This window comes from Stegostoma tigrinum, chromosome 32, assembly GCF_030684315.1.
Source record: "Stegostoma tigrinum isolate sSteTig4 chromosome 32, sSteTig4.hap1, whole genome shotgun sequence".
Classification (NCBI taxonomy): Eukaryota; Metazoa; Chordata; class Chondrichthyes; order Orectolobiformes; family Stegostomatidae; genus Stegostoma; species Stegostoma tigrinum.
This window is the reverse complement of record NC_081385.1, coordinates 10,493,063-10,504,422: the sequence shown is the minus strand read 5'-3', so window position 1 is coordinate 10,504,422 and position 11,360 is coordinate 10,493,063. Positions and strand designations below refer to the sequence as shown.

General features: G+C 43.5%; 1 protein-coding gene and 1 long non-coding RNA gene across 2 annotated transcripts in view; one reads left to right on the top strand and one right to left on the bottom strand.

Moving 5' to 3' along the window:
- Positions 1-6,490: 6,490 nt before the first annotated feature.
- On the bottom strand, positions 6,491-9,636 carry LOC125466966 (uncharacterized). The gene is made up of 2 exons (XR_007250539.2): positions 8,906-9,636; positions 6,491-7,589 (listed from the first exon to the last, which is right to left on the bottom strand). It is a non-coding gene; the product is annotated as an uncharacterized LOC125466966 (long non-coding RNA).
- Positions 9,316-11,360, top strand: part of linc.pou2af1 (lnc RNA pou2af1) — a 27,508-nt gene continuing 25,463 nt past the window's right edge. Inside the window, exon 1 of the mRNA XM_048562200.2 lies at positions 9,316-9,679. Within this exon, the coding sequence (XP_048418157.2) occupies positions 9,670-9,679 (10 nt within the window). The 5' untranslated portion in view covers positions 9,316-9,669. The remainder of the gene's footprint in view (positions 9,680-11,360) is intronic.

Below are 11,360 nucleotides of genomic sequence, written 5' to 3'. Positions count from 1 at the left end.
GCCTCCTGTCAATGCATTTGGGTGGCTGGTTCAATAAACAGGAGGAAATGGCCAAGAAGGTTTGTGTCTTCTCTTTTTTCCCTCCACGTGAATTGCTTCTAACGAAGCGTTTGTTAATTCCTTTGTTTTCTATCTAGCACCGATTGTATGTCTCTGGGCTCGAATGAAAAGAAGAAATGCCAATTCCAAACTATAAATACTTCTGTGACTACATACTTTCTGTGTGGTTAACATGATTATTTACATGAGAAAAATAAGAACTGGAATACAAGTCATTTAGGATAGACTTATCATAGAGTCCCTACAGTGCAGATAGAAGCCACTCAGCCCATAGGGTCTGCACTGACCCTCCAAAAAGCATCCCACCTCTACCTATCCCAGTAACCCCTTAGCATGGAACATTGTCACAGAGTGAGTAGCCAATTTCAACCCACAGTCTATTGGCTACACTTCAAGTAGCAGGTGAGATACCCCTGCCAGGCCTCAGTCTCTGCTCACTCCTAGATGTTACACACCTTCTTGCCCTAGATATTTTACCTGACGCTGAGATTCCCTTTTTTTTCTGTGTGTGGGAGAGTGAATGCTGCGTAGTCACATAGTGACAATGGGAGGGACAAAAGGGTGGGAACAGGTTTAAGTGTGAAATAGAGAGGCTGGAGTCATGGAGATTTTACTGCATGGTAAGAGGTCCTTTGGCCCATCGTGGCTGTGCTGGTCATCAAACATCCATCTATTGTCACCAAATTCCGTAAGGCTGTATTCACAAGATTGGGTAAGCCCGAGTCGGGGGCGAGTTTAAGAAATTGACGTCAGCCGCTGTGGGAATTGAAACTAGGCCGTTGATATCAGTCTGCATCGCAAAACGGCGGATAGACAACTGAACTAACCGATCCTCCCCGTCTGGTAGATCCCGAGACACACAAGTAAAACAAAATAAAAATAATCATCAAGCCTGGTGCTAATGCAGGGAGAGATCAAGAAAGGATTGGGGCGCAGCTAAAACAAGATAAGAAAGAAGATTGGCAAAAATAATAGAGATAAATAAAGCAAAATTAGACATAGATTTTCTGAAGAAGGGTTCCGACCCGAAACGTCAAGCTTTCCTGCTCCTCTGATGCGGCTCGGCCGGCTGTGTTCATCCAGCTCTACAGCTTGTTATCTCAGATTCTTCAGCATCTGCAGTTCCTACTATCTCTTCGACACAGATTATCTGATTTGTTTCGTATTTTCATTAATTCAAGATGTAGAGATATAAGCAAATGCACGACAGAATGTTTTTAATTCACTTCCGTTACTCTGAAAAAGCAAACGTGATTATTCACTGCAAACAAAAGTAAAATCTTGAGATAAGTAAACACCAGAACAAAATAAGGCTTCGCAGTTGGCACATGACAAGTGGAGAGGGTACACAGCAGGATTTCCAGATTCACTGGTCAGAACGATCCTCCCGTTCCGTTTTATTTCATTTTTCCCGAATCTTCATCAACGCTATTACTCTCTGTTGTCAAGAGGTGACGCCAAACTCGTGTCTGAAACCTTGTTATCTCGTGTCATAAACATGCTTTCACTTAGAAACTCTTCAGCTCATCTCGGCTTCGACACTATGTGATTTACAGTACCTGACAGCTCCGATCCTGACATTTCGGACCACTACCTTTCAAAGAGCGAATGGCCGCTTCTCTACCCTTCTGTTTCAAGATGTACCGTAAAACCTACCTCGTGCCGCCGATGTTTTAGTCATCGGTCTCGGTTATCAGATCTTTGGTCATTGACCAAATATTGCCTCATGGCCACCCTGAAGCGCTTTGGAAATCTCCACCACGTCGAAGGTGCTATACAAATGCCAGTTCACATTAATGGGCCAGAAATGTGAAACAGACTATAGTCAGAAACGTAAAGAAAAGCAAAAGGTTTGAAAAATGATTCTTTCTGAAGATAACTGCCTCTATGGTAGGAGATATCATGCACTCATCAGGGAACCGTGGCTGGTTAAAACAGTCTGTCGTTGGCAAAAATGCGCTGTTCACTTGATTAGTTTTGACAGCAAGTCAAACCGGCTGCGATTCCCTGGTCGGTGCAAGATATCTCCAGCTGCAGTAATCTTCAGAGAGCTTTAACAATTCATAGATACATGTTCAAGGTGCAATCTACTGAACTCCATTCATGTTTCTCAGATCAGTGCGAGGTGCCTTTTTTAAAAAACAAAACATGCATGCCGTTATTTTTGAGGGCTCTGCGTGAATCAGTGTGCACCAACTGAATAGGCGCTGCCTTCTGAATCCTAACTAATTCGCCGTATAAAAATATTCTTGTCTCTCCTCCTTGAATCGCTTTGAAGCCGTGTCCCTTCGATCATTGGAACCCACTTCTCTTTATGAACGAATCTAAACCCTTCACGACTTTGAACATCTTTCGAAGCCGTCCTGTTAATCCGTCACTCCCTAAGGAGTACGACTCCAGATTTTTCAGTCTATCACCCTCCAGCCCATCAGCCCTGGAAACATTCCAGTAAATCGCTTCTGTAACTCTCCTCAAAGTCTTCACATCCTTCCTAGCGTCTGGTGCCAGGCATTAGTCACAGCTCAGGCCCAACAGGGCTTTCGATTCATTTTGCATAACCGCTATTTCCTCACTGTACCAGTGCACCTCTAATGATGAAACCCTGTTAGAACTCAGCGGGAGTCTTGCACATGCTGAGTTGGCCCGGATAATGGAGATGAAATCGGGCTATTTAAATGCGACGATACCATTTTTTCTATTCATTTTGTTGGAAATGGGCGCCCCTGACTGGCCAGCATTTCTTGACCATCCCTAGTTGCCCTTGAGAAGGTGATGGTGAGCTGCCTTCTTGAACCGCTACAGTTCTCCTGCTATTGACCCACAATGCTATTAAGAGAGGGAATTCCAGGGTTTTGACCCAGCAACAACGAAGGAAAAGCGAAATATTTCCAAGTCGGGATGGTCACTGACTTGGAGGAGAACTTGGAGGTGGTGTTGTTCCCATATATCTGCTGTTTCTGTCCTTCTACAGGGAAGTGGTCGTGGGTTTGGAAGGAGCACGAAACAATAAACAAAGAACTGCGGATGCTGGAAATCTGAAACAATCACGGAAATTGCTGGGAAAACTCAGCAGGTCCGGCAGTATCTGTTCAGAGAAAGCAAAGTTAACGTTTCGAATCCGTTGACCCTTCTGAAGCGTTCTCCAGCCATTTCTGTTCTTAATACAAAGTGGAATTTAGCCCCTGCGTGGGATATTGATGTAAAACAAATATAAAATGCTTCCCCTCTCTAAAAGTGTGTGACAGACCCAGTCAGGCCCAGATCTGAGCTTTCATGTTATTGGGACAAAGAAAGCCCCGAGGGGACTTGCGGGGGAGACCAGACCAGGGGTACTATTTTAACGGAAGCACTATTTTAATCGAAGTGGTCGTCTGCGCAAGCCGGAGATGGGGAATTTCTTTCCACTCAGGGGCTGTGAATCTCTCAGAGACTGGGAGCAAGGCTGAGACATTGAATATCCTTAAGGCAGAAATTAGTTACTTGACTAACAAGAGTGTGGGACACACCGCATGGCTCACTCTATACTGTTAGTTGATGGCAAGTTAATCATAGATCATAGAATCCTTACAGTGCGGAAACAGGCCCTTCGGCCCAACAAGTCCACACCGACCCTCAGTGCATCCCACCCAGACCAAGTTGTTTGATCAATCAAGTGAAACTGAAGAAATTAGTGAGAATAAAGCGTGCATAAAACAGCCTTGAAATGTACAATCAGTGAGCTTGACAATTATGACCCATAATAAGTAAATTGCAGAATGGATATTTGAGGCAATGAGCTACTGTAGTGACCCTGTATAAAGTATTTCATCAATTATATTCAATTACATAATGTCTAACAAGGGCGACATCTCACGATAACAAGAATAAAAGAACAATGGTGTGGAGATAAGCAGGACAGTTAAGGTTAAAGTCAGGCTCAGCTCTGATCTGACTGAATGGGGGAATATGTTGGGTCTGTCGTTAATTGCCTGCTGCTAGCTCTGCATCTGATATCTGCATCTCTACCCGTCCTTTAGGCAGAATGTAGCAGCTGCCCGGTTTGTGGGCTAATCAGCACCAACCTATATTTGCATAGAACCTTTACCGTAACGAGACATCCCAAATTCTCCTGGCCCTCAAATGAAGATGGGAATCAAAGCCTCCAAAGCCCGAGGAGGTCGTAAGATGTTATTTTTCCAGTCTACCCTTTCCTCTGTCGCTAACAGTTACAATTCCTCTGCTTTGTGTTCGCTTAAATTCCTGGCCAATGACGAACGATTTGCGACAGCTGTTTTGCAGCATTTGGGACGAATAATATGTCAGTAATATCTGTGATAAAACAAAAAGAAAACTCCACGGCCCTGTTCGTTATTGTGAAGTCAGTTACAGGTCCATGAACAACCCAGATCTGACTGACGTGTTGAAGGATAGCTGCTTAACTGTGTTTCGGATCTCATATCTCCCTTCACAACTTGCCCTGGCCCGCAGTTCGTTGGTTCGGGCTCCATATTCCAGTTCTCGAATTTGCACTTTGAACAGAAAACGGAATTGTAGCAATGTCTTATGTCAAATGTTATTATTAATCGCTTAAAAGCCATTTTATATACGCAGCAGAGGGAATGGAGTGCAACTGAGTAACTTTTTGGTCCTCTTTCTGTTGAGTCTATTTTTGTACTGCCTGCTTGAAATTGCCCGGGACACCTTCCGGAGGGGTTTAGGCAGTGTTGGGTTAGGGTTTACATTCTTACTCCTGACAATCTTTGCCCAGTTTGAGCCAAGCAGCGCTCTTGGATCGATGTGACGCGGCGTGAACGCCACTTGCCATCTGTTGCTGTGTCCCCCTGGCATCCTGTTAGTTCTTGCTCACCTCTGAGTAGAACTACTCCGACCTAGTAATTTTACTCTCCTAATACCGTCGCTTTTTAACTGCCAGTTTTATTTCAATGAACCCCCTCATAAGCAACGTCAATTGATAAATAAAATGCACCGGGCGTATCTGGAAAGTGTAAAATTCTCTGACACGCACCCATATTCAATATAGATATCTTTCGCCAACCTGTTCAGATATGTTATGACAGGGGACAGGTAGAGACTTGAACGCGGGCCTCCTTGACCCAGAAGTAGGGACGCTACCACTGCACACCACAAGAGCTTGGATCTCGACGTGCAGCATTTACAAGTTATACAATGTGTATATAACAACAATCCGACGTTCCAGTGACTGCGTCGCACTCAAGAAGACCGCTCTGATATATATGGTGATGCTCTGGCCGAATATGTGATTATCTATACAACGAAACTGCGCCTTTAGAACGAGAAAACGGCTCCCAAGTCGGACAGGAATTCTCCCACCTAAGGATACGGTGGGGCAGCACTGGAACGGAGGGACGGATCTAAAACTGAGTTGATAGAATTACAGAGCATGGCAAAAGTGCATTTTAAAAGCAAAATCTCAGCTACACCATTGCTGGTTGTTGGTTGCTAACTGGACTGTAAGGCTGGGATGCACACACACACACACACACTCTCTCTTTCTCGATTCGGTCTTGACAGCTTGTTACTGGCTGATTTGAATCACCTAATTAGGATCGGCGGTAAGACCGATCAGGATTTAGTTTTCAACACGTGAACTACCAAGATAGATCAACGAGAACCGATTCCGAAATGAAAAAGAGCCGTGTGAGGTTTGGGAGGGTGGAGGTGCGTTGGAATATGTCCCACTTTTACGCCCCTCCTCCCCCTATTTTGAGCCGCGGGGTGGATGATGTGACCTGAGACGGGTGGGAAGCGGTGAAGATGGAGTTTGCTGTTCCCTCTATCAGGGCGAGCCGAGGTGTCAACTTTAGTGTCACTGTAAAATTAAATGCCCATGGTACACGTCGCTGAACCGTAACCCAGCCGCAACAAATAACATGGTCAATAGTTTAGAGAGAGAGAGAAAAGAACAAAACTGTTGGGTTTTGGTGGGTACAAAGGGTTTAATTGTTTGATTATCCCACACTATTTTGAAACCGCAAGGGGAACCCAGACCTCAGCAAGCATTTAAATACGAACGAGGCCCAGAATCCCAGAAACTCCGATAGGCGTAGCCAGATGCACAGGAACAACCTTCCATTTGCTGGCTTAATGGTTTCCTCTCCCCAAAAACAGGGCTGACAATATAATGCACAACGATTTCTTTAGTTTTCCATAAAAGAATGATTACTAGCCCTTGAAATGGCTTGATCAACTCAGTCACTGACTGGTGAAAACGATTAGCTAAAGCCTGTTTCACCAATGGCAATATAGCCAATATGTAGTAGAGATAGCCTAGTGTGAATCTCAATGTTCTCTGCAGTTTTGGAAATAAGTTCTCAAGATGGTGAATAAGAAACTGGCATCGCTTAATGATTAGACTGTAACCGTCGGATGTGAATAGAAGCAGCATGTGATTGCGAAGGAATAGAAATACTTTAACAAACAGGATTGTTTATTAATTATGCACCATAACAAAATTAAAAACAATGAACAAAACACTACGACAGGGGAATCCCGCTCCTCGTGTCTAAACGGCGAAGGTCTGATGCACTGGGATGCGCTCGAAAGGCCTCGGTCGCTTGCGATTTAGTTAAACCGCCAGAAAATCAGAATGAAATAAAATCCCAAAAGATGGCCTCAAACGGGCAGGCGATATTCAAATATCACCGGATCATTACTGTAAGGAAATCTTCACTCCCTCCGTTTCGTGACAAACAATTCTTAAATCCCAGAGTTTTGTATGACTGCTACAGATGTAGAATGTAGTTGGAGATCAACCGTTTGCTGTTTTTATTCTCACTTCATGCTCAATTAAAGGACTACTCTATGCCACGCCCACAATCTGCCATGTTTGGTACCAAATCGTGGATAAATGCCACTTACCAGGATAAAACATCGATATAAAGTGCACCCAGGCCTGTAGTGCATCGCTGGCAAATGTGAATGTGGAGTTGGGAGGGCTCTGGGGTAAAAATGAGTGGGCAGGATAAAAATTATGGGCATGTTTGATTCTCTCTAGCCCCACCAGCCAAAGATTCTCAAAATCACAAAAATGTGCACAATCATGCATAAAGTTCCATACTTTACATTGTATTTCATTCCATTGGAGTCTTAAATAGATGGAAAAGCACAGTGTTTCAAAAAGAGAGCACTCTTTTTGTCTGGGCTTTGAATATTCAAATTGAAAGTATCGCGCAATCATTCATTGTCAAATCATTGGATTGTAGAGGTTTTAAAAAGGTCGGCATGAGTGCTGCAAAACTCTAAGTTATATCCCAAGGTATAGTGCAATAATTGTGATTGTGTATTGTTCAAATTTCAGTGCTGAAACCAGCACATTGCCTTAATTTTAAGAATATTGCACTCTTATCAACAAATCTGAAGAGAAAGATTCATTGCTGGGGCCATTCAAAGCATCTCTCCTGAAGCAAGCTGACAATTAGAAATCCTAGAATGTCTGGTAAGGCAGTTTGTTTTATCCCTCTTGAAGATCTTTTCGCACGAATTTTCTTGTCGTGTCTCGCTTAATTCACCTGTTTAAAAAAAAGGGAAAATCAACATTTATTGAGATACTGTTATGCAAGTGTTGAATTCCGTTATCTGCCTGTTTTCCTTCAGCACAAGACCCATCGGTTCAAATATTACATTTGAGACTTAGTCTTTTTGGGTGTAATCTGTTGTAAGCAGTCCCCAGTAATGTAAAATGAAGACCAGATATTTCCGCGGGCTGTTATTTTGTTTGTAGCACTTTATTGATCATTTATTTCCTGGCCCTTAGGCTAGGCTAGGGACTGAATATTGCTGGGAAGGGAATGGTCGAAATTGCACAGATTATAGCCAGTCTTTTCGTTGCTAAACGTTTGCTGTGTTCTGCCTAAAACTTAAACCTCATTATAAGTAGTTCATTAAGTTTTGATATCCCCCCGCCCCCCCCCCCCCACGCCTTCTCCAAAGTAAGGCGAAAAAAGGGCACGTGTTTCCATAAAGCAGAAAGTTAATGAAAGAGAAAGGAGTTTCTTCATAGCTTCCAACCTTACTTGAATGTGAGCCTGGTTATTAGTTTGTACAGTGCCATTATCCGACATCAACACTTCTGGAAAAAGTGCGATACCAGCTTGCTGTGAAACCTTCACACAGAATCCTGGCGGACAAACGTTCGCACAATACATTAAATCGTGCTCGAATTTCAAATTGCGTCAACTTTTCACTTCCACTGACTTTTTTTGTCATGTTTAAAGTGATCCTCACGCTACAGCTTTACTTTTTCAAATGCAAAATTATAGACTTTAAACGCGAGAGATCGCAGACGTGTTTGTTTTTTATATATAAAAAGCGGACAGTTGCTGTGTGAAGTTTGTGCGTCGGAGGGAGGCGCGCTTTAGTAAGATCTTGTCTGCTTCTTCTACCGCTGTGTCCGCAGGTACAACTCTGGGGACCCGTGGAAATGGCATTTTTATTTACAACAGAGTCTGCCCAGGAGTGGGAAACGGACATTTTGCAACCTATCGGCTGCTGGAAACTTAGTGAATTATTTATCTCGTTTTGATGAATAGTTTGCTCTGCACACTCGGCACTTCCGTAATCTGATACCTTTCTTCCCTCATTTTTCTTAACATAAGAAAATCGCCCATTTGAGTCCTCTTTATCACTTTTAATCACAGCCTCGAACGTTGCCCGTATATCTTGTGAAACACCTCGAGTTGGTCTAAAATTTAGCTCCCAGGCTCCGGCGGCGTCCACGATTAGGGTGGAGAGCGTATTTAAGTGAGCGCCCAGAAAATGGGATCATTCCACCCTCTTGGTTGTTTGTACAAATTCTGCCATTGTCACGCAGTCACACAAAACTCACCGACGTTATACTCCGGGCCCTGCTTGCCGGTCTCCCGGTGGCTTTAACACGCCGCTTTGGCGAACATTTCTGAATCCTTGCCCCTTCTTTTGTAAAGAAATATTCTATAGCTAAATTGAAAGCACCCCGAAACCGCGATCTTCGCGGGGATTTTTTTTTCTGTTGCAAAGGGAAACACATGCCGTAAAAGCAGTTCTATAATTTACGACTTTTATCCGCTGGTTACATTACGCGGCTCAGATTGTGCTCAGTTCTGAACCCAGAGGGTCGGGGTTTGGGAAGCGAAGGAAACAGTGAAGAAAATGGGTCTTAGTTTAAGGATAAACAACAGAGGGTGGACTGCTTCTGTGCGTGTCTTCTTTCACCCGAGTCATTTCATTCCTTAAAGCCACATGAACGCCATTCTGAAAATGCCGACTGCCTCGAGCGGCTTTTCGGGCTGATCCGGTGCTATTAACTCTTTCAATGCTGAATCACTCAAACACAGAATTACCCTTTTACCCCGTTTTTCTCAGTTTAGATGGCGGGGAGACGCACGGTGGGTGGTCATGGTGATGGAGGGAGAGACGACGCTTTTGTTAAATGTGGTGCTACTACTCAGTTTGACGGTGAGACTGGCACACTGAGGGGAAAACAAGGCTAAGAGATGTCAAAGCATTTTATTTAGAATGCTAGAATCCCTATAGTGCAGGAAAAGGCCATTCGGCCCATCGAATCTGCACCAACCCTCAGACGAGCACCACACCCAGACCCACCCCTACCCCATGCTATTAGGTAAGTCATATTAACGTTATAATTCTGAGCATTAGTGGTGACAGTGAGGTTTTATTTTGCTCGTATTTTCCATGTAATGCAAACAAGACGAATATTCTGTATGTTGTAGCGATATCGATAACGAATACAGGAATTTCCATTTCCATTAAAATACCTCCGGGTACTGATCCTTTTGCCTAGAGTTTTGATTTTAAAGAAAAGGTTTGCTCTTGTAAGCTGGTAGTGTTTGAAACAGTGGCGAGAGTCCTTGCAATCAGCCCTGACACCTTAGGCACTGTTCCTGGTAATCGCTATACAGGACAGGTCCGTTGAAAAAAAAGTGGAATGTCTGAGCAAAAATGCAGAGGACAGCATTTGTCGTTTAAAAATAACCAAATGAGCTACCATTCATCATTTCTTAATTCTCTATGCCCGCCAAGCCCGTTCTACTTTTCAAAATGACATATCAGCCAGAAAGCAAAGATTGATGGTGTTATTTTTGCCATTCTGGAGAGTTCTGATAATTAAATTGTAAGGCGTGTGCAATTTACCTGCCAACACGCACCGTGCCCCGTACTCAATGCGCGTGTGAATTACAGAAGGGAACTGAATCTCTCTGGGGCTGTGGTCCAGTGAGCGCGCAGCTCTCAATCCCTTCCGTTCTCAAACTTGAGACGAGGTATTATCAGCCTCCGACACGAACACTTTAGCGCCGGTTACTGAGCTGAATAGTGGTACAGATTACTCAAGATCCCACTCCATATATTTCTCACTTTGTCAAAGGAACATGTGACTACTGATTTGAAATGAAAAGAAAAACATTCAGTTTTCAGAATGCAGCTAGATAGGTTCCAAAGAAGTCAGACTGGATTTGGGAACTCTATTTCTCTCTCCACGGATGCTGCTAGACCTGTTGAGTTTCTCCAACACTTTCTGCTTTGTTTTCAGATCTCGAAGATCCTCAGTAGTTTGATGGTATTTGAGAAAATCAGCTTTGCTTTTACTGAACCTTATGTCTATGAGTTGCCTGAAAGAAGTAGCAGAAGTAGATTTTTGTTTGAAAACAATAAGTTTACATCGGGATGGGTTTATGACATTCCAGTGGAACTTATCCGACCTTCTGGTCTACAAGTAAAGACATTACTACTAAAGCTAAAGTCGCTATAGTCCTAGGCTCTCATTAGAGAACAAGTTGAGAGGTTTATAGAATCATAAGGGGCTAGATAAGGTGAATGACATGGGTCTTTTCCTTGTGTGGGGGATTTCAAAATGAGGGGGCACATTTTTAGGGTGAGGGGAGAGAAATTTTAAAAAGGCAGGGGGCATTTTTTTTATGTATGGAATGAACTTCTTGAGGAAGTGGTGAATGTGGGTAGTTACAACATTTGAAAGATATTTTACACAAGTACATATTGGAAGGATAGGGGCCAGGAAGAGGCAGGTGGGACTAGTTTAAATTGGGATTATGTCAGCATGGACTGTTTCTATGCTGTATGAATCCAAGAGGGCAGTTTAATCTGCAGGTCAACACACTTCAGGTGAGGGTGAAGTTCACAATAACCTGAGCAGGATGTGGGAATTGAACTCATGTTGTTGGTATCTCTTCCTCATGACTGAGCAACCATACAGCCAACTGAGCTAACCAACTACCACCAGGCCACAAGAGCTCCTGAAAACAATTCAATAGAAACTTTCAAAGGGG